This window comes from Equus przewalskii, chromosome 31, assembly GCF_037783145.1.
Source record: "Equus przewalskii isolate Varuska chromosome 31, EquPr2, whole genome shotgun sequence".
Lineage (NCBI taxonomy): Eukaryota > Metazoa > Chordata > Mammalia > Perissodactyla > Equidae > Equus > Equus przewalskii.
In genome coordinates this window covers 4,290,255-4,308,440 of record NC_091861.1, presented here as the reverse complement: position 1 = coordinate 4,308,440, position 18,186 = coordinate 4,290,255, and the positions used below count along the sequence as shown (strand labels likewise).

The window sequence follows — 18,186 nt, the reverse complement described above, 5'->3', positions numbered from 1 at the left end:
TCTCTCCGTTCTCTGTTTTCCGTCTCTGCAATTTTGTCATTTTGAGAGTGTTGTATAAATGGAATCATATGGTATATAACCTTTTGAAATTGGCTTTTTCCACTCAGGATAATTCCCTTGAGATCCATCCAGGGGTTGAGTGTATCAAAAGCTCATTTGTTTCCATTGCTGAGTAGTATTCCATGGTATGAGTGTACCAAAATTCGTTTCATACGTTGAAAGACATTTGGATTGCTTTGAGGTTTTGGCTATTACAAATAAAACTGCTATGAACATTCATGTATGCAGGGTTTTGTATGTGAACGTAAGTTTTCTTTTCTTTGGAATAAATGCCTAAGAGTGCAGTTGCTGTGTTGTATGTTAAGTGTATGTTTAGTTTTTAAGAAACTGCCAAACTGTTTTCCAGAAATGCTATACTATTTGACATTCTCAGCAGCAATATATGAGAGATCCAGTTTTGCTGCATCCTTGGTATTGTCACTATTTAAAAATTCCAGCTGTTCTAATAGATGTGTAGTGATATCTCATTGTAATTTTAATTTGGATTTTCCTAATCGCAAAGGGTGTCGAACATCTTCAGTGTGCTTATTTGTCTTACGTGTATTCTCTTTGGTGAAATGTCTATTTATGTGTTTTGTCCACTTTCCAGTTAGATTGTGGCACTCACTATCGCTACTTTGAGCCACCTCATTCTGCCTTGTTGGTGCCAGGTGAGGTGGAAGCTCAAGTGCTGGCTGGGCCCGCCAGACACTGGGGTGGGAGGACGTTGGGAGAAGCAAAGTACTGGGTAGCATTGCCTCTCACCAACCAGCTTCACCTTGTTGCTGCCGGGTCGGGGTGGGAGTTCAGTTCTCCACTTGGCCACAATGACATCATGAGAAAGAAGTCAGTTTTTCCTTTGGCATTTGGCTCGTGTAGAGCCAGTATTAAGAGAAAGGTTTTCTGTTCTGCCAGACCATCCTTTTCCCAGTCCTTTGGCTGGGGGGCAAACAGGCTTTTTTTTTGACCTGTGTCTGCTGGTGGTTTCAGACTTCTCCAGCATCCCATCTGGGATAAATGGGAAAGAAAAAGAAACCCCAGGGAGCCCACACCATTCCTCAAGTTGTGACGTCCCTGGATGATCGGCCTTCCTTCCATTTTTCATAGCCTTCCTATGTTTGTGTGTGGTATTAGGTCCAGGATTTTTAGTTGCAAGAAGGACTGGCAAGCAATGGGAATGACTTCATCTTGCCTTCCATATTGGTTTTAAGGACCTGGGGCCCCTCAGTAGGTAGTCTGGGCTCTGTAGAGCTTTTTGAAGAAGGGCCATTGACATCTGGAGATGATGGATGAAGTCTTGGGAGCCACGCTTAACTTTGTTTGAACCTTGGCTCCTCTACTTACTGATTGAGACTTTAAGACTCATCTTCTTCACAAAAATGGGGAGGATGCTGTTGATGATAGTAATGCCTATCTGTTAGGGTTCCGTGAGGATTATATGAGATTATACATGTAAAACACTTTGCAGGGCGCCTGACAGATATAAAGTGCTCGATGAATGTCACCTCTTGTTTTGTCTGTGGATGGAACTTCTGGCTCTGAGAAGATCATTGTTGAGCTTGGTGAGAGTGATTTAAATAACAATAGCCAGACTGCGGGGATTCAAACAGCTCACAGAAGATGAAAGAAGAAGTCAGTATGCCTTCATGAAACTGTGTTAGAAAAATAGAGGAAGAGAGGGTTGTGGAGGGATTCAGGGATGTGACTGGTCTGGGGAGAAATAAGTTGGAGGTTTAGATAGGAGATAAGAAATGGTCTTTTAAAAAGTAAACTTGAGCATGGACCTGAACTGCGGGGAAAGGGTTTCAAAGAAGGAGAAATGAACAGGTAAATTATAGAAAGAGTAAGGTTGCTGCTGATGCTGGATTAACAGCACAGTTATAAAGGAAAGAAACTTTATTTCCTTGGAGACAAGGCACGCTCTTCCTTCAACCACCACCCAGCATAGAACCTGATTCCTGGCTGTTATTGATGTCACCAAATACATTGACCTCTGTTGCTCCAAAATCAGACATCCACTGGAACTTTAACCCACTATATCAACTCCTGGTAGTTATCGTTTCTATTGTAGGAAGGAGAGAAACAGGTGAAAAGGTGAGACTGAATGAAGAGACAGGACATTAGGAAGAAATAAGGGAGTTTACAGGAATTTCTATATAATAAACTCCAATTGTTCATTCATTCATTCATTATTGTTTCATCAGATAGTTATTAAATGTTTGCTTTATTTCAGGCCTGTGCTCTGGTTACAATGATGAACAAAAATAGACTTTATCCTTGTGCTTATGGAGCTTTCTTTCTGATGTGGGAGTCAGGCCTTAAATAAATCTTCATTTACAGTTGTGGTATGTGCTACAAAGGAAAGTGCATTTCTACACTGAGGATATGTTAGGAGGAGGCTCAGTCTCGATAAGGAGGTTAGGGAAGGCTTCTCCAAGGTAGAGATGGAAGCAGAAGCAAGGAGGTGGTGGGTACTGTGGAAGATGAGAAGTGTAGGGAATGTGTTAGGCTCAGGGTATGACGTTTATCAAGGAGGAATGTGATCCATTTGAGGAACTGAAGGAAAGCTATTGAGAACAGGACGTATTCTGCAAGTGGGAGCATGGCATGAGACAGGATACAGAGGAACGTGATCCATGTGGGCTCTGTAGGCACCTTGTTGTCTGTGGTATTATTCTAAGAGGAATGTTTAGCCATTAAAGAGTTTTAAGAAGAATATGCATGTTCTGATTTACATCTTTTAAAAAAAACCATTGGGTGCTGTGTAGGACATATGTTAGAGAGAGCCAGGGGTGTTTATGGGGAGACCAGGCAGGACATCTAAGTAGTTGAGTTGAGAAATGGTAGTTTGGACAAGGATGGTGGCAGTGGAAATGGAGAGTAGTCAGTGGGTCTGGGATCCAGTGATGCATTGGCTGTGGAAGTGAAGTGCAGAGAGATGTCTAGGATGACTCCTGGCTTTCTGGCTGGATGAGTGATTTTCCAGTTTACTGGAATCAGGACCACTGAAGGCCTGGGGGAAGAAAACGAGAGTTTATTTTTAGATGTGTTTTGTCTGAGATGCTTCTGAGATATCCGGGTGAAAATGTGGAGGAAGTAGTGGCCTATGGATATGGAGGGAGAACAGGGGCTAAGATATTTGTCAGCCGGTGGTCAGGTAGTGGATGCAGCCCTGGTAATGGAGACTGAGAAGAGCCAGCAGAGGGGTGGGAGGAAATCCAGGACAAGAGGCTGTAGCGTAATCAAGGGGAGCAACAGTAGGAGGCAAGACCACCTAGTAAACATAAAAGGGAGAGGGGCAAAGATTGAAAGATTTAGAATAGGAAGATTCTGAAACTGGAAGGAAGCTGAGTAAAGGAACTGGTAAAAGCTCGGCGTGGCACGGAGTTTCACTTTGTGTCCCTTAGAACACTGTTCCTTATGACTGTGACCATCATGTTCTCTCTCTCACAGAGACACATGTTTGGGATCAATTAAGTATGAGGATTCTGTTAAAATGAAAGAGTCTTTTCAACAACATCACCTCTAAGAGTATTTAGCACTGTGAGTCTTACAGATGGCTGTAGCGTGGGACAATTCCTAATGAGTCTCAGGAATCTAGGGTATTGTTCTGTGGAACACCGTTTGAGAAGCATTTGTTTGGCACCATTAGTAGACTCAGGCAGCAGAAATGCGTATCACTCAATCTCAATATCCTTCTCTCCCTCTCCACCCCTGTTCCCCAATCTCTTCCTCGCCATGGAGGCAACAGTTTTCCCCAGGATTTGAAACAGCAGGGTTCAGTTTCAGTGGGTGTCTGGGTCAAAATGTTTGGTGAAAACGGTGAAGACAGCTAGGAATCTGGGTCTGCCCTGGCCAGTGGTGGGTGAAGACTGTGCCTGAGTTTTAGAAGTGATGACTCTGGTAACTGGTGAAGCATCCACCTTAGGAGCACCTGGGGTCCATTTCATTTATAGGCAAACACTGTAAATGTTGAGAAAGGGATACTCTGGTAGAAATCTACAGATAATCAGGGTGGGAGTGGGAAGGGATGTGCAGTAAAAAGAAAGAAAGTAATGAAAAGGTAATCCTTGTAGTACTAGAGACTGAAATAGTTTAATTTTGGGAGGCGTGTTTGACCCTAAATGGAAGTGAATGATACAGGGAGAAGGAAGGTTTGTGGTTTGAATATTTGGAACTTGGACATTCCTTCATGGTATTAATTGAGGTGGAAGTGAGTGGCTGCTTTGCCCATGTCTTTGACTATGAAGAAGAATGAACCTCTTTCAACAGGTGACTCTCATCACCACTGGGAGGGCAGTGAAGTCATGAGCATCCTCTTCATTCATAGAGAGTTATATATAGTTTTAAACAGCAGTGGAAGAAGATTACTATAGAGGGTTAAGCAAAGAGTCGGGTCATGAGCAGCTCGGTATGTTGTGTTGTGGGATTTTGCTTGAATCTGGAGCCTAACGTAAATCTTTTTATCCCCAGTGTCTGGTGTAATGCCTGGTAAACAGTAGGCCTTTAATGAATGGGTGAATGAACCCCTAAAATTCATCTTTTTAAAAGCCTGACCCTGATGATTATCTCAAACTGGTGGACCAGAGAAGAGCACTTGAGACTGAGTTTACTCTGGAGGTCAAACAAAGCCAAAGTTATCCAGAGGAGCTCTGGTCCTGGTACAAATTTATAGTCACTAGTTTGACATAGTTTCATGGTTGCTGATAACAGTAAGAGTTGGAGCCTTAGCAGGTAGAAAATAACTGACTTTTACTGCATCCCTCCTGCTTTACAAGAAGAAAGCCAACGTGAAAAGCACGAAGTTTGGTCATGATGCATTAATGAATAGCAGAATATTGCAGATTTGATTAACATTGCTTTGAAAATCTATTATGTTTTAGACCTACTTCTTGTCCCTTTACATGCATCTGTGTTCCTGCATATGAGATGGAGGACAGGTGCACAGGAGAGTTGTGTTGAATGAATGTAGAGATGAGTGAAGTCGTATGTTCCTGTGCTGGGCATAGCTTTCTTCTTTCTTTCTTATTTGTGTATTGGCATTTGAAGTGACTAATTCTGTCTCATGCATGCATACCTATCTATTTTGGAGTTCAAATTACCGCATAAGGACCTCCCATAAGACTCTTAGGATGATGATAAACAATTGGCATTGTCTCTGTATCACCATGGCCTCAATATGTCCTGTCATTATCATCCTTCCTCTCTTTACATCTCTCGTCCCTCTGACTTGGGGGGCCTTCTTTTTTCCTATTCAACTATTGATTTAATTTCTCAATGTTTAGGAAAAAATTTCTTACTCCTAACCGTATACCATGAACCATACTAGTCAGTAGGACCACAGAGAAGCATAAGACATGGCCCTCCCCTCAAGACGCCCCAGTCAAGAGAAGAACTAGACATATATGTATATTACCAGTAAGATGCTGTGATAAGTGTGGCATAAAATGAAGCAAATGTCAGGTTCTGTGTTGTCATTCTGAAGAGAGACTAATTAGAGTAGGGCTCAAGCTGCACAGGGCCGGCTTTCCAGAGGACATGATCCTAAGCCAAACCAGGAGCACCAAGCCGAAGTGCAGGACATAGTCCAGGCTGAAGATCTGGTGTGGCGGTATGAGTTTTGGGTAGATGCCTCTGCCTTCAGAAGCACCTGGGAATGCAGGAAGAAGAGCAAATTTAGAGGCAAGTCAATGGGCATATTCTTCAAAACATATTCTTCAAAACTTATCTCCTCTTTTTTATGAAGCTTTTCACCCTAACCTAGCCCAAAGTATTTTTTGCCCCGTAAGATGACAAAATTATGATCTCAAGCTATAGAAATCTTTGAATAGTTGATTGAATATAGAAAAAATTAACATAAGAAGTATATCTTTATGCTTGAGTCCAAAATAATCAATTTCATAAATAAAGAATAAGAGAAACAGAATAGACCCTATAAATATGAAAAATATTTTTGGTATTCTTAACTTTAATATTCTTTTATAAGGTTACTCTGATCACTCAGTTGCCAGAAAGATGGGTATGGTCATTGTTAAAGGCCGTCTTGTTGCTTGGCTCTAAGTGGTAAGATGATAGTATCTGTGGGGCTGGATCTTACGGGTGGCAATTATGATAAGTAAATAAGGTAGTGTTTACTCCTCTAAAATCCTTGGGCAAGGCCACAATAAACTGATGGGAAAAGAAGTAAGATTACTATGCATTTGAAATTCCAGAAGAAGGTCCCACACTTTTGAAGTAGCCTGGGATATTTGCTTTAAATAGCCCTCCTTTACCTCTTTGCTGCATCACATTCCAAAAGCAAATTTGTCAGACCCTCAGAGGATCCACCGATCTGTCATCAAATCCTCTTCCGTGTTTAAAGAAGCTTCCTGTGAAGAACTAGTCTTTGTTAGTTAATCCCATCAACTGGAAACCTGCATTTCCTACAATCAGTGAGTCAGACAGAACATGGCTTTGTTTAGAGGAAATGCATGGAGCCTCAAGACATCTATCAGATTCTGTCTTCTACAGCAGTCTTCTACGGCTGAGCTGCTTTTCTGTTTAAACAAATAATAATGCTAAAGGGATTTTAAATTCTGGGGACTAGACTTAAATTCAAGATATGGTGGTCTACGCACACTTAATGCATTTGGAAAATGTGGTATTTTGGACTGTTGCGAAACATCTTTGTGAATTATAAAATAAATACAAGACTGCAAATAAAAATCATGCAAATTCTCCGTAAAGAAGAGTAGATCTGAGCTTCTCCAGCTCTTCTACCTTAGGTTAAAAATGCAGACGATCCTCTCCTATAAAGGAACAAATGTAGAATGACAAATTTTTAGCTTAAGATAAAGGGTGAAAGAAGGCCTGGAGCCTCTTTTGTATGAAAAAAAAATTCAGCAGAAGATTCAAAACCTTTTATTTTTGTTCCATGACTTAATAATCAATTATGCTTTTCTTTCTCCTAAAACAAAATAGCTGTAAATAATGATTACAATAGTTAAAGAAGTACTTTTTTCCTTTAAAAATCTTATAACAACTTTAGGATCAAATTACTTCCAAATTTAACTTGATCGATTCCTGAATAAGAAATACCGCTTAAAAATGAAATTCTTGCATTCTGGAGAGTATTATGAACAACCAAAAAACGAGAGGAAAATTGTATTGTTTTAAAGCACGCTTGAATAAATGTTTTGCAGATACTAATAGTCAATAGCATTATTTGGAAGATTTGGAGATGATCTGGTTTGCATTAAACTTATTTACACTTTAAAATGCCTCGTGAATTAAGTCAAGCTTTACTACAAGCAGATGCTAAGAAATATGAACATATAGAGAGTTTTGCTGTATTCTGATCATCATTATCTAAGGGATTCAGTGCACTAGATTTTGAAAAACCACTTGGCATTTGTTTTTCCAGAGAGCACAGTCAGATGAACTGGAAAAAATTGAAAAGCACAGCCGGTCCTCCAAAGACAAGGAAAATGCCAAGTCTCTGGACAAACCTGAGCAGTAAGCATCCTTCGGGACCCTGCAGAGGGCGTCCAGGCTGCGGGCGGGCTCTTCCCACTGGGAAAATGCCGTGTCTCCTGTGCATAAATGTTGTGAGTGATACGAGGATAAACATCTGTTTATATGAATTATATTTTTCCTCTTAACTTGGCTTTATTTCCTTAGGTTCCTTTATGAACTGTCACTAATCCCCAACTTTTCAGAGCGAGTCTTTTGCATCCTGTTCCAGTCCACGTTTTCAGAAAGCATTTGCTCAATTCGTCGCAAACTGGAATTGCTACAGAAGTTGTGTGAGGTGGGTTCTGGTCCATAGAGAGCTGAAGCTTGGATTCTCATATTGAATTGTGTTCAGTCCTGTTCAGATTTCCAAAAGGTTTTCTTTCGTTTACTCTAAGTACTCAGAAAATTGGAAGCATAGCAGTCCCACAGAAGAGAACGTGTTATGATTGAGCTTCGAGATCAAAGCAAGTGTTGAGGTTGGCGTGCAGGGCCGCAGGGCCACGTGGCTCGAGCATGGTCGTTGCGCGTGGACCTCCAGAGATTCCTGTCCCTTCTGCTTTTGCCACAAAATCTCTACTTTTCGGGGTCCTCTCATACATCAGACTTGCTACTGAATGTGATTTGAAGGCATTTCATTCACTTTCCTTCATTTGTGGAAGGAGCCATCAACAAATTCTTGATGATTCCAACCAAATGATTCAGGAACAGCTGTATGATTCAACAGAAGATAAATATTTTTTTGAAAGCAAAGAATAAATGCTTGGCAGAAATTGCCAATATTAACATTTAAAACAATTTGTTCAAAATCAATAGTACCATTTGATCTGGTTGTGGTAAATCATTTTGAAAAATAGTAAGACGTTATTAAAGACACATTTTCAGAGGAAGTGACATGCAAATTCAAGTTAAACTTCATGTTTTAGAAGGAGTGAATGTGAACTTTTCAGGAATAAATCACACAGCTTAGCTTAGCCTACCTTAAATATGCTCAGAACACTTACGTTAGCCTACAGTTGGGCAAAACCATCTAAGACAAAGCCTATTTTATAAAAAAAGTTGAATATCTCATGTAGTTTATTGAATCCTGTACTGAAGAACAGAATGGTTGTAAACATCTGGGTTGTTTACCCTCGTGACTGTGGGGCTGGCTGGGAAAGCATCTCACTGCATATCACTAGCCTAGGAAAAGGCCAACATTCAAAATTCAAGTACAGTTTCTACTGAATATTAATTTTGGACCATCGTAAGAGTCAAAAGACCGTAAGTCGAACCGTCATAAGTCAGGGGCCGGCTGTGTAAGAGAAATTGTTCTTTGCCCTGTTTTGCAGACATTAGCAAATGGCGCAGGGGTGACGCAGGTTCTGGGCTTGGTTCTTGCCTTTGGCAACTACATGAACGGTGGAAATAAGACCCGGGGACAGGCAGATGGTTTTGGATTAGACATTCTTCCGAAGCTGAAAGATGTCAAAAGCAGCGTAAGTGTTTTGTGTGAATGAATGTAGGCGAATTGAGGATTAGACATTTTGTTTAGTAATAAGTTTGACTATAACCCAGTTGCAATAAATCCTTCTTTATGTTCCAAGGTCGAAAGTGTCTTTATGTTTTTGGAAAAGCACAGTGTGTGGCACTGTGTCTTTATGTTCTGAGCTAGACAAAAGTAATGGCCGTCACGTGTTTCTGATTTTGTGAATAATGATGTTTCCTAAAGTGAGTAATTTTGAATCCTATGTCTAATGAATAATTGAGTAGACAATATTTTAAAATAAAAATAATCATTTTTTCACTTTACCTTTACCATATCTGCTAATATTTATCCTTTTGGACTCTGAGGGCTAATTAATTTCCATAAATTAGACAGTATATCCATTACTTTCTTCTTTTCCCTGTTAAGTAATGGAAGCCAACAGGTCCAAAACAAAGATGAGTAAAAGTAATTTGTACATAAAATATAAAAGATGATCCTGTTTTCCTACGTATTGTTTTGGTGCTGGTGTGTGTGGGAATGCGTCAGCTCTTTGCAGCCCTGATTACTTTTTGGTCCTACTTCTGTAGATGTGTTTGTTTAAAATGAACATCTAAGAGATCATGGGAGTGTCGGTAGAATTATAGGGTTAGGGAAAACACCATGATGGTCAGAGTTAAAGTCTGAGATTTTAAACTTCGAAAGTGATGGAATTCTGTTTCTTTGAAAAAAGAATCTCCACGTAGAACTTGAAGGAAATTACGGACATGTTTTTAAAATATTAAGTTTCGGTAAACAATTGGCTTATAGAAATGAAAATATATAGAGCTGTCCTTCCTAGATAATGAAATAACCTCCCTCACAAGAAAGGAGACTTTTTTTCAACAACTCGTTTGTTTATTCCTTCTTGCGTCCCCTCATCCATTCATTTAGCTTCTTTCTTTGGGCTTTTCTGAAGTGCCACACACTGTGCTTTTCCAAAATTGAGAACAACACAGTCCTTTCTTGGAACACCAACAGCATATAATTTTTGTGATTTTTTATGGTTATATTTGTTTAAATGCTGTTATATTTGTATGATGAACATTTTCATAGGAATCTCTAATATGTCAACCGGACAAATCCCATTTGTTCGAAAACGAAAGCTCTCTTCTGAACACACGATACTTCTCAAATAGTTCTTAACAACTGGCTGTTGGATTGAAACAAGTCACTTTTGCAATTAGCATTGGGATATGATGAAGATCAACATAATGTTTAACTTATAAAAATGGATCTGAAATAGATTTGGATAATTGTATATGAATAAGGGATTATTTGTTTTTGTGTATTGGTTGATATGTCTTATTTAATCCCCCAATAAGTTAAATTTCATTAATTTAAATAATTAAGGAGTCATCTAGATAAAAATTAAAATGCATCAAGAAGCAAGATTTTTTAAAAATAATTTCACTTGCATTCTCACAAGTGCTGGGCAAGATCTTCCTAATTTGGTTCTTTCTCCTTAAAACAAATAAAACAGTCTGTACTCCATAGTACCATTTGTAGGCCTCAGGGACAGAGCTGTGCTCAGATCCCTCAGAGTTTTCACTCCGCGTGCCCATCAGCGGGCATTTAATAAATGTTTGGTCAGTCGATTCAGGTACTGCTAACCATTTCGTTGATTGACAGGTTAGGAAAGAGGGAGGACATCAAATTGCTTAAATCATTTTATAGGCAAACCCTATTTCTAATAAATCTATTACTTTTATTATTTTGCTGTACATTACTATGTGATTGATATGTTATTATTATTATCACTATATATTACTATGAGGGAAATCTCTAATAGATATATTACCATATCAAGTCAAATTTGATTATAAAGGAATGTGGCTCTTTTTATAAATAGGGGAAAATCATGTTCCGATTGAATATCTTAGGGCAAGTAGTTTGTATCATAGGGTTTTTAAATATATATATATATATATATATATATATATATATATTTGATCTCTCACATTCAGATTATCTAGTACTAATTTTGCATAATGCAAAAATATAGTTAAAAATTAATGCCTCTAAATGTACCAGAAAGGAGGTGGAAAGCTGATCTTTGAAGACTTAGATATGAAACAATTTTACATTTTTTCCTGTAGAGCTACACACTTTGTATTATTTATAGCTGCATGGATGTTAATTCCTCAATCTCAGTTGCCAACATAACGATTTATAGTTAGTATTCGCATGTTTAAAGCTCCTGCTTACTTAAAATAATACTTAATTGTTTTGTTTCCCTAATCTATGCTAATAGGCCTCAGTCAGACTTACTGTTGGAGTGACACCTGTGGGTCCAGCTGTTTAGAAATGCTGACAATATGTAATCATTTCAGTTAGGTAGTAGTTATACCTTTTACTAATAGAACAAAAGTTAATGAACTAATTTTCTAATCGAGGAGGGTGAAGGCTGGAAAGTATTTACAGTTGTGGACGCCGCCCTTATGAAGCAGCTGTGCGTCCGCTCAGAGCTTCCATTGGAAGACTGGGGAGACACAAGACCTGCTCTGCCATGACACTCCTTAGATAGAGCGATGGAGTCCTTGTCCAAAACAGAGAATTTCACATTTCGCTCCAAATATTCTCATCCGTCTATGCGGATCTGCTGGAATTTATTTAACACCTTTATATTTAATAATTTGTAAAATGTATTTTTACTTACTTTGGTCTTTCTGCCTAGGACAATAGCAGAAGCCTTTTGTCATATATCGTTTCCTATTATCTTCGAAACTTTGACGAGGTAGGCCAATTTTTACGTGTAGTCATATTTGGTTGTTCTTTGTTGTTGACTGATTGGGCAATATTCGTTGTTGTTTTGCCGTTGCTGCTGTTGTATCATTATTTATATTGATACTGATTTGTTTAAACATTGCCTTTCTTGCTAATTAGGATGCCGGAAAAGAACAGTGTGTCTTTCCACTGCCAGAACCCCAGGACCTTTTCCAGGCCTCGCAGATGAAGTTTGAAGATTTTCAAAAAGATCTCAGAAAACTAAAGAAAGACTTGAAAGGTAACTTATAATCTTAAAGAAACTCATGTTTGTTATTTATGGGGTTTTTTTCCCCTGAGGAAAGGTGTCCCTGAGCTAACATCTGTGCCAGTCTTCCTCATTTTGTATGTGGGATGCTGCCACAGACTAGCTTGACAAGCATTATGTAGGTCTGTGCCTGGGATCAGAATTGGCAAACCCCAGGCTGCTGAAGTGGAGCATGCAAACGTAACCACTACACCACTGGGCTGGCCCCTATTTATGCTTTTTTAATGAAAGAAGGAGTTTTTAATGTTTTTGAAGAAAGTAAAATCTTTTACGGCTATATAGAACTAAAAATTTCTATATGTGGCAAAAGAAAAATTTTACCAATAATGTGATTCTTTTGTTTAAAAAGTTATGTGTATTAGAAATTTAGTTATTGAATAATACCTTGGTGATTTGACTAGCAATCTCTTTGACCAGGAGCAAATTTGATCATCTTGTTTTCACCTCATAGCCAAGAACATTTGTACATTTATCATGTCGTTGTTAAAAGATAAATAGTCCTGGGGCTGGCCTGGTGGCGCAGTGGTTAAGTTCACATGTTTCTGCTTCAGTGGCCCGGGGTTCACCAGTTTGGATCCTGGATGTGGACCTACACATCACTTGTCAAGCCATGCTGTGGCAGGCATCCCACATATGAAGTAGAAGAAGATGGGCAGAAATGTTAGCTCAGGGCTGGTCTTCCTCAGCACAAAAGAGGAGGATTGGTGGCAGATGTTAGCTCAGGGCTAATCTTCCTCAAAAAAAAAATAAAGATACATAGTCCCTCTACACCCTCCCTTGGTATACTTGCCCAAGATTTTGTGGCTTATGAACTTTACTGGGAACAAAATATCTCTTTTATATATTTGGTCAAAAAACATATGCATGTGTAATGTTTTATCATTAGTCAAGAAGCTTTATATCAAATCGTTTTTGAGAGTCTGAAATTCTTCAAATTTCTAAGTTAAAAGTAACATTCATACAAAAGCCAATGGTTTATAAATTTTTTAATTTCTGTGAGCAAAATCTCTTTATTTCCCGTTCATGAGGTTTCTCGTTGTTATGGAGTTGAGAACACCTCAGCTAGCTATTTAAGCCTCTTTCCAAGTGTGCTAAGCACGGACAGGGAGTGACTAAATTTATGTGAGATTTTCATTTGATGATGTTTTACTAGATGAGAAGAAGAGGCTTGGTTACTCTGTCCAGAAACCAAAAAGATGATATAACTTTTAAGAGATTCTCTTTCAATTTCGAAATGTTTATCCAAAGATATTGACCTAGAATCAAATTTATGGAGTTGTTGTGTTCTGGTCACAGATGCTTTTATGTGGATTTTCAAAATAGCAACATTATATCGTTTGCTTGTCGTTCCTAAACACTCAACTGGGCTTGATGTTAGGCATTTGCTAGGTGCAATGGGTACCAAAAGATACAATCATCGCTGTCAAGGAGGGGTGAGTCCTGTCACTTAGGTGTTCCCCCTTAGGGCCTCAAGTCTGGGTGCTCATTGACTGAGCCCAAGAATGACTGCCTTATTTTAAAAAGTAATATATCAAACTGTGTAACCTTTGAATAATATTACATTACTATGTGTTTGAGTTAACTATGTTTCTTAAAACAATAAGAAATTCTAACCACTCATGTATAGTATTTATTATACTTCAAAATTATGCCAGGTATCTTGGTTTGCTTATGAAATTCTGCACACACAGATTCTCTCTGATGTGGTGATTGGGGCATCTCTGGGGTGTCTGGAAAATACTTCACACTTGGATCAACAATTCAGTCTTGCAAAGTAGGACGTCATAGTTCACAGGTGGCTTAGGTGAGAGGAACGGTAATCTTGTTACCAGGAAATGTGTGTTTGCTTTAGTTGGTGCATCACTTTGGAATGTGGCCTCATTTATTTTTCACATCTATGTGCTTTCTTACTATGTTAGTAAACATACATGTGGCCATGGAAATGGCAAGTTCTCACAAGACTTAGAGCTGAAAAGAAAGAACTCACACGAGGCAATGGGTTTGAAAAGGACGAGTAGCAGGTGGCACTGAGTGCTGTTTCCTGTTGCACATCTGTCTTCTGGAGCAGTGTGCTGACTGTAGGAGTCTGAATGTTGAAGGAGCATCTTAGCAAGGTTTGAGGGCCTCAGAGTGTGAAGGTGATGATTTTAACCCCAAGGGTTTACCCTTTCTGTAAGGGTAAGGTGAACTTCTCTGCAAGCCGGCCCCTCAAGTAGCACCTGTAGCATTTGCTCAGCACAGTATTTGCTCAAGTTTGTTCACAGGTTGTTCCAATTTGATGCCCTAGAAACGGGGAGTTTATGACCAAATGAATTTAAGAACTGCTGAGTTAAGATACATTTAAAAGGAATTCCCAGTGTTCTCTGAAAGCAGGGTTGGCAGCAGTCCCCCAATTTATTTGACCCCAGAGCACTGCTTTTGCAGAATATCTGGTAGGTTCTCTAGTTGGTGGAAAGCATTTTAAGAAATGCAAGTCTGGTACCATGTGAGTAGCAGAGGCTCAGCGTTTACCTGGGAGGAACTCAGAGTTGGGGTGGGGACATGAACTACAGTTCGTGAAACGATGTGGTTAGACCTTCTGTTCTTGTAAAAGGGGATCAGCTTGAAGAGCTGGGCACAGGGCTGTCAAACTCTGAGGTGCCCTTTCAAAACGGTCGAAAATCATAATTTAATCATACCTCTTATTTTTTGCTTTTCTAAAATTTGAGTTTTTCCGTAGAAAATAAGATGTTTTGTGACACAAAGAAGGAAATCTTGTAAATGCGGTTTCTGGGAAAGATTTAGTATGAACGTAGCATTTCCTATCAGCAAGCCATAAAATAAAACTGCCTCTTGTCCCTTCTTAAGATGAGATGGGTATAAATAGCTAGATCCATTGATCTGACTAAATGCGAGTCAAATGGGAGACTATTGGATTATGTTATTTTGGATATAATTACTTTAAAATCATGTCTACTTTGATAAATGTAGCCTATTATAAATGATTCCTTCTAAGCGATCAAATTAGGCCGTTCATTTAATATTATTTAATATTCAAATAACCTATCCATTTTTTTCAGAAGCAAGTCGTTTTAAGGTTCAGGAAGTGAGACGAATTATGTAAAGAACTGATCCCAATAATAAATATCCAATAACTATTGGCTATTCATAAGGAAAAACTAGGATAAATAGTGTGATTAATTTGATAAAGACAAACTAGAACCATTAAATCACTCATCTTCTGGCGCCATCACTTCTTCTGACGATAGACTTGGTTTTTATTTCTAAGGAAAGACTGAGAAATCATGTGTTACGGCTCAGACATTTTAATAGACAACTGAATCTCAGGTTAGCGTTTTGTAAGAACATCCACTGTGTTTGGTTTCTGTACCTGTTCCCAAGATTCCCACAGCTCCTCAGGGTGCTGCCCTGGCTTTCTGAGCTCACTGACATGTCGTTTGTTAAGCAACCTGATCTGCTTTTGATCTCTTCTGGCTGTCAGCAGCTTTTCTTGATGCAGTCATGCCAAATGATGACTTCTGTTCCAGTGCCTTTCTTGGGTAGAAATTGTAGCACTTGCCACATGACTTAAATCAACTCAGCATGTCCAGAGCATTGAGCCATTAAGTTACCAGAACTGGGCAAGAATGTTCTCATGCAAATTCTTCCCTGTATCCTTTACCCCTCCCCCACCTTCAATACTTGGCTTGAAAATGTTTAAAATTCAATAACTACATCTTCCAGTTGAAGTAATGTCTGTGTCCAGAGATATATAGGGAAAAATCGGTCTTTAAACTTGTTGGTATTGATTTATATTTGTTTGCAACGATTATATTTACAATCATAAATTTCTATTTATTTTTTTGTTTGAGGAAAGAAAAAATGATGTTATAAACTCATTTCAAATGCAACCAATAGCTATTTTAAAAATAACTTTTTGTGATTTTAAAATGAATATCAGTTCAGCATAGGGACGTCAGACAACATTGAAAAATGTAGAGAAGAAAATATATTTATCTATAATCTTACAGTCCAATAATAAATAACATTAAAACTTCGGTATGTTTTTATCTGGGGTGTGTGTGTATTGCACAGCACGAATTATACCTTTGGAATCATGACGCACATAATTTTTGTCCATTCTTAGATTCTCTGTTTTAAAGTTAGATAATTTAATTTATCTACATTTACTTCTGTCTTCTTTCTGGTTTTCTGTTGTCTTGACAAATTCTTCAATATTCTCCTCCTGACTCCTGCAATACATTTTGGAAGGTATAGATAGTATTTCTATTAATTTGTTGGCTGATCTTAAATGTTGACATATTTTCTTAATTTATATAATTTTACAACATACTATAAATTTACTTAGTTTATTTTTCTTCACAAATAAGGTGAGAGTTTTAGAACATTCTAACTAACAGTTAAACTACTCCTATCTTTCTCTAGTGTTTTTCCAGACTTTTGGTCCTATTATTTTTCTTTAAAAATCACTAATATTTTATAATCATTAGGAATAACATTTACCAATATATTTGTCGATCACTATGCTACCATTGTTACGTCCCATTTTTCCCCTTCTCATTTGGTTGTTTGCTCAGGATTGGTGGGTGTTAAACACTTATTCTGAAAGTGACTGAAAAAAAACTTTTCCCCCTCTTTTTTGAATGATGATTTTGCTGGATATGGAATTCTAGATTGACTTATTTTTCATCAGTATTTTGAAGATGTTTCTTTTCCTTCTGCTGTCTCTTATCACTGATAAGTCTGCTTTCAATCTAACTGTCATTCTTTTGTAGATAATCTGTCTTTTCTTTTTTGGTGACTTTTGTAATTTCCTCATTATCCTTATTCATCTTTGGCTTTGCTTTAATATATGTAGTATGAATCTATTTGTTTGTTTGTCTTTTATTTTGCTCTGTACTTAATGAGAACTTTCACCTTGAAGACTGATGTCTTCCTTCTGGTCTTAAGAATTGTCAACAATTATCTGTTTTCATATTCATCATTTTTCTCCTCTTTTCCTGAAGCTCTTTTTAGTTGTACATTGGAGCCATTTGGTCTAACCCTCTATGTCTTCTAACTTTTCTTTCATGTTTTAAAAGTCCACCCCCCTCTTTTGCTATAATCTTCATGCATTCCTTAACATTGTGTTCCGGTGCATTAATTCTCTCTTTTACTCTGTCCAATCTGGTGTTTATGTTGTTCAATGCAACTATTTTTAAATCATGAAAATTTAAATGATTTTTGCTTAAATTATAATTTAATTTAATTATAAATTAAATTATCATTGTTTGATAATAATTTTTTTGTTTCCAAGATTTTCAATATTTTTTTAACTGTATCTATTTTTACCTTTAAAGTAATTTCTTGTTCTTATTTTGGATATTATCTTTTCTTTACCTCTTTGATGTTTATAAAAATGTATTAAAGTCCTTTTTGGATTTTGTATAATTTTTGTTTCATCTGAAATGAATCTGTCTTTCATTTGTTAATAGCTATAAGCTGTCTTTCTACTCAGTTTTCTTTCTGGCATTGGAATTTTAATTTGAAACAGGTGTTAGAAAATCTGTTGGCTAAATGAAGCCTCTTTTTATAAATGACATTCGACTGGAACATAGCCATACACACCCACTGTATTGTCTGTGATTGCTTTTGTGTTACAACTGAGGAGTTGAGGAGTTGTGACAGAAGCTGTCTATCAACCTGTCTGTCCCTTGCTCTCTCCCTTCCCCTGACTCCCCAAATCCTGCACTGTCTTGATTTTTTTCAATTGCTTTGACTTGGCCTGCATATGGCCCCCAGGCCAGAACCAAAGCTTCTGTCAGCAGCCTGGTCCTACCCTATGGGCATATTAGATTTATTTCAGATTCAGTCATCAAGCTAGTGAGCGACTTGGCTCAGGTCTTGCCGGGAAAGCTGTGCCTGCATACTCCTGCTGCCCCAGGCACACAGCTGCATATGGGCTGTAGCTGTTTCATCCTCCTTTCATGAGTTGGGGCACCCAGTCACACCTCTGGGTTTCCAGTCATGAGACTGGTTCCCTTCTCTGCTGTGTGAACTTGCCCTTCACCAGTCTCTGTGTAAGCCACGATCTTTACCTTCTCCTCCACATACACACTCCAGTGAGCTCTCACCTAGC

The 18,186-nt window shown here is 38.2% G+C and overlaps 1 protein-coding gene across 1 annotated transcript in view; it reads left to right on the top strand.

Moving 5' to 3' along the window:
- The window catches only part of FMN2 (formin 2), a 342,456-nt gene that overhangs the window by 196,651 nt on the left and 127,619 nt on the right, over positions 1–18,186 (top strand). The window contains exons 9-13 of the mRNA XM_070602584.1: positions 7,442–7,533; positions 7,699–7,828; positions 8,862–9,008; positions 11,712–11,771; positions 11,921–12,041. Coding sequence (XP_070458685.1) covers positions 7,442–7,533; positions 7,699–7,828; positions 8,862–9,008; positions 11,712–11,771; positions 11,921–12,041 — 550 coding nt within the window. The remainder of the gene's footprint in view (positions 1–7,441; positions 7,534–7,698; positions 7,829–8,861; positions 9,009–11,711; positions 11,772–11,920; positions 12,042–18,186) is intronic.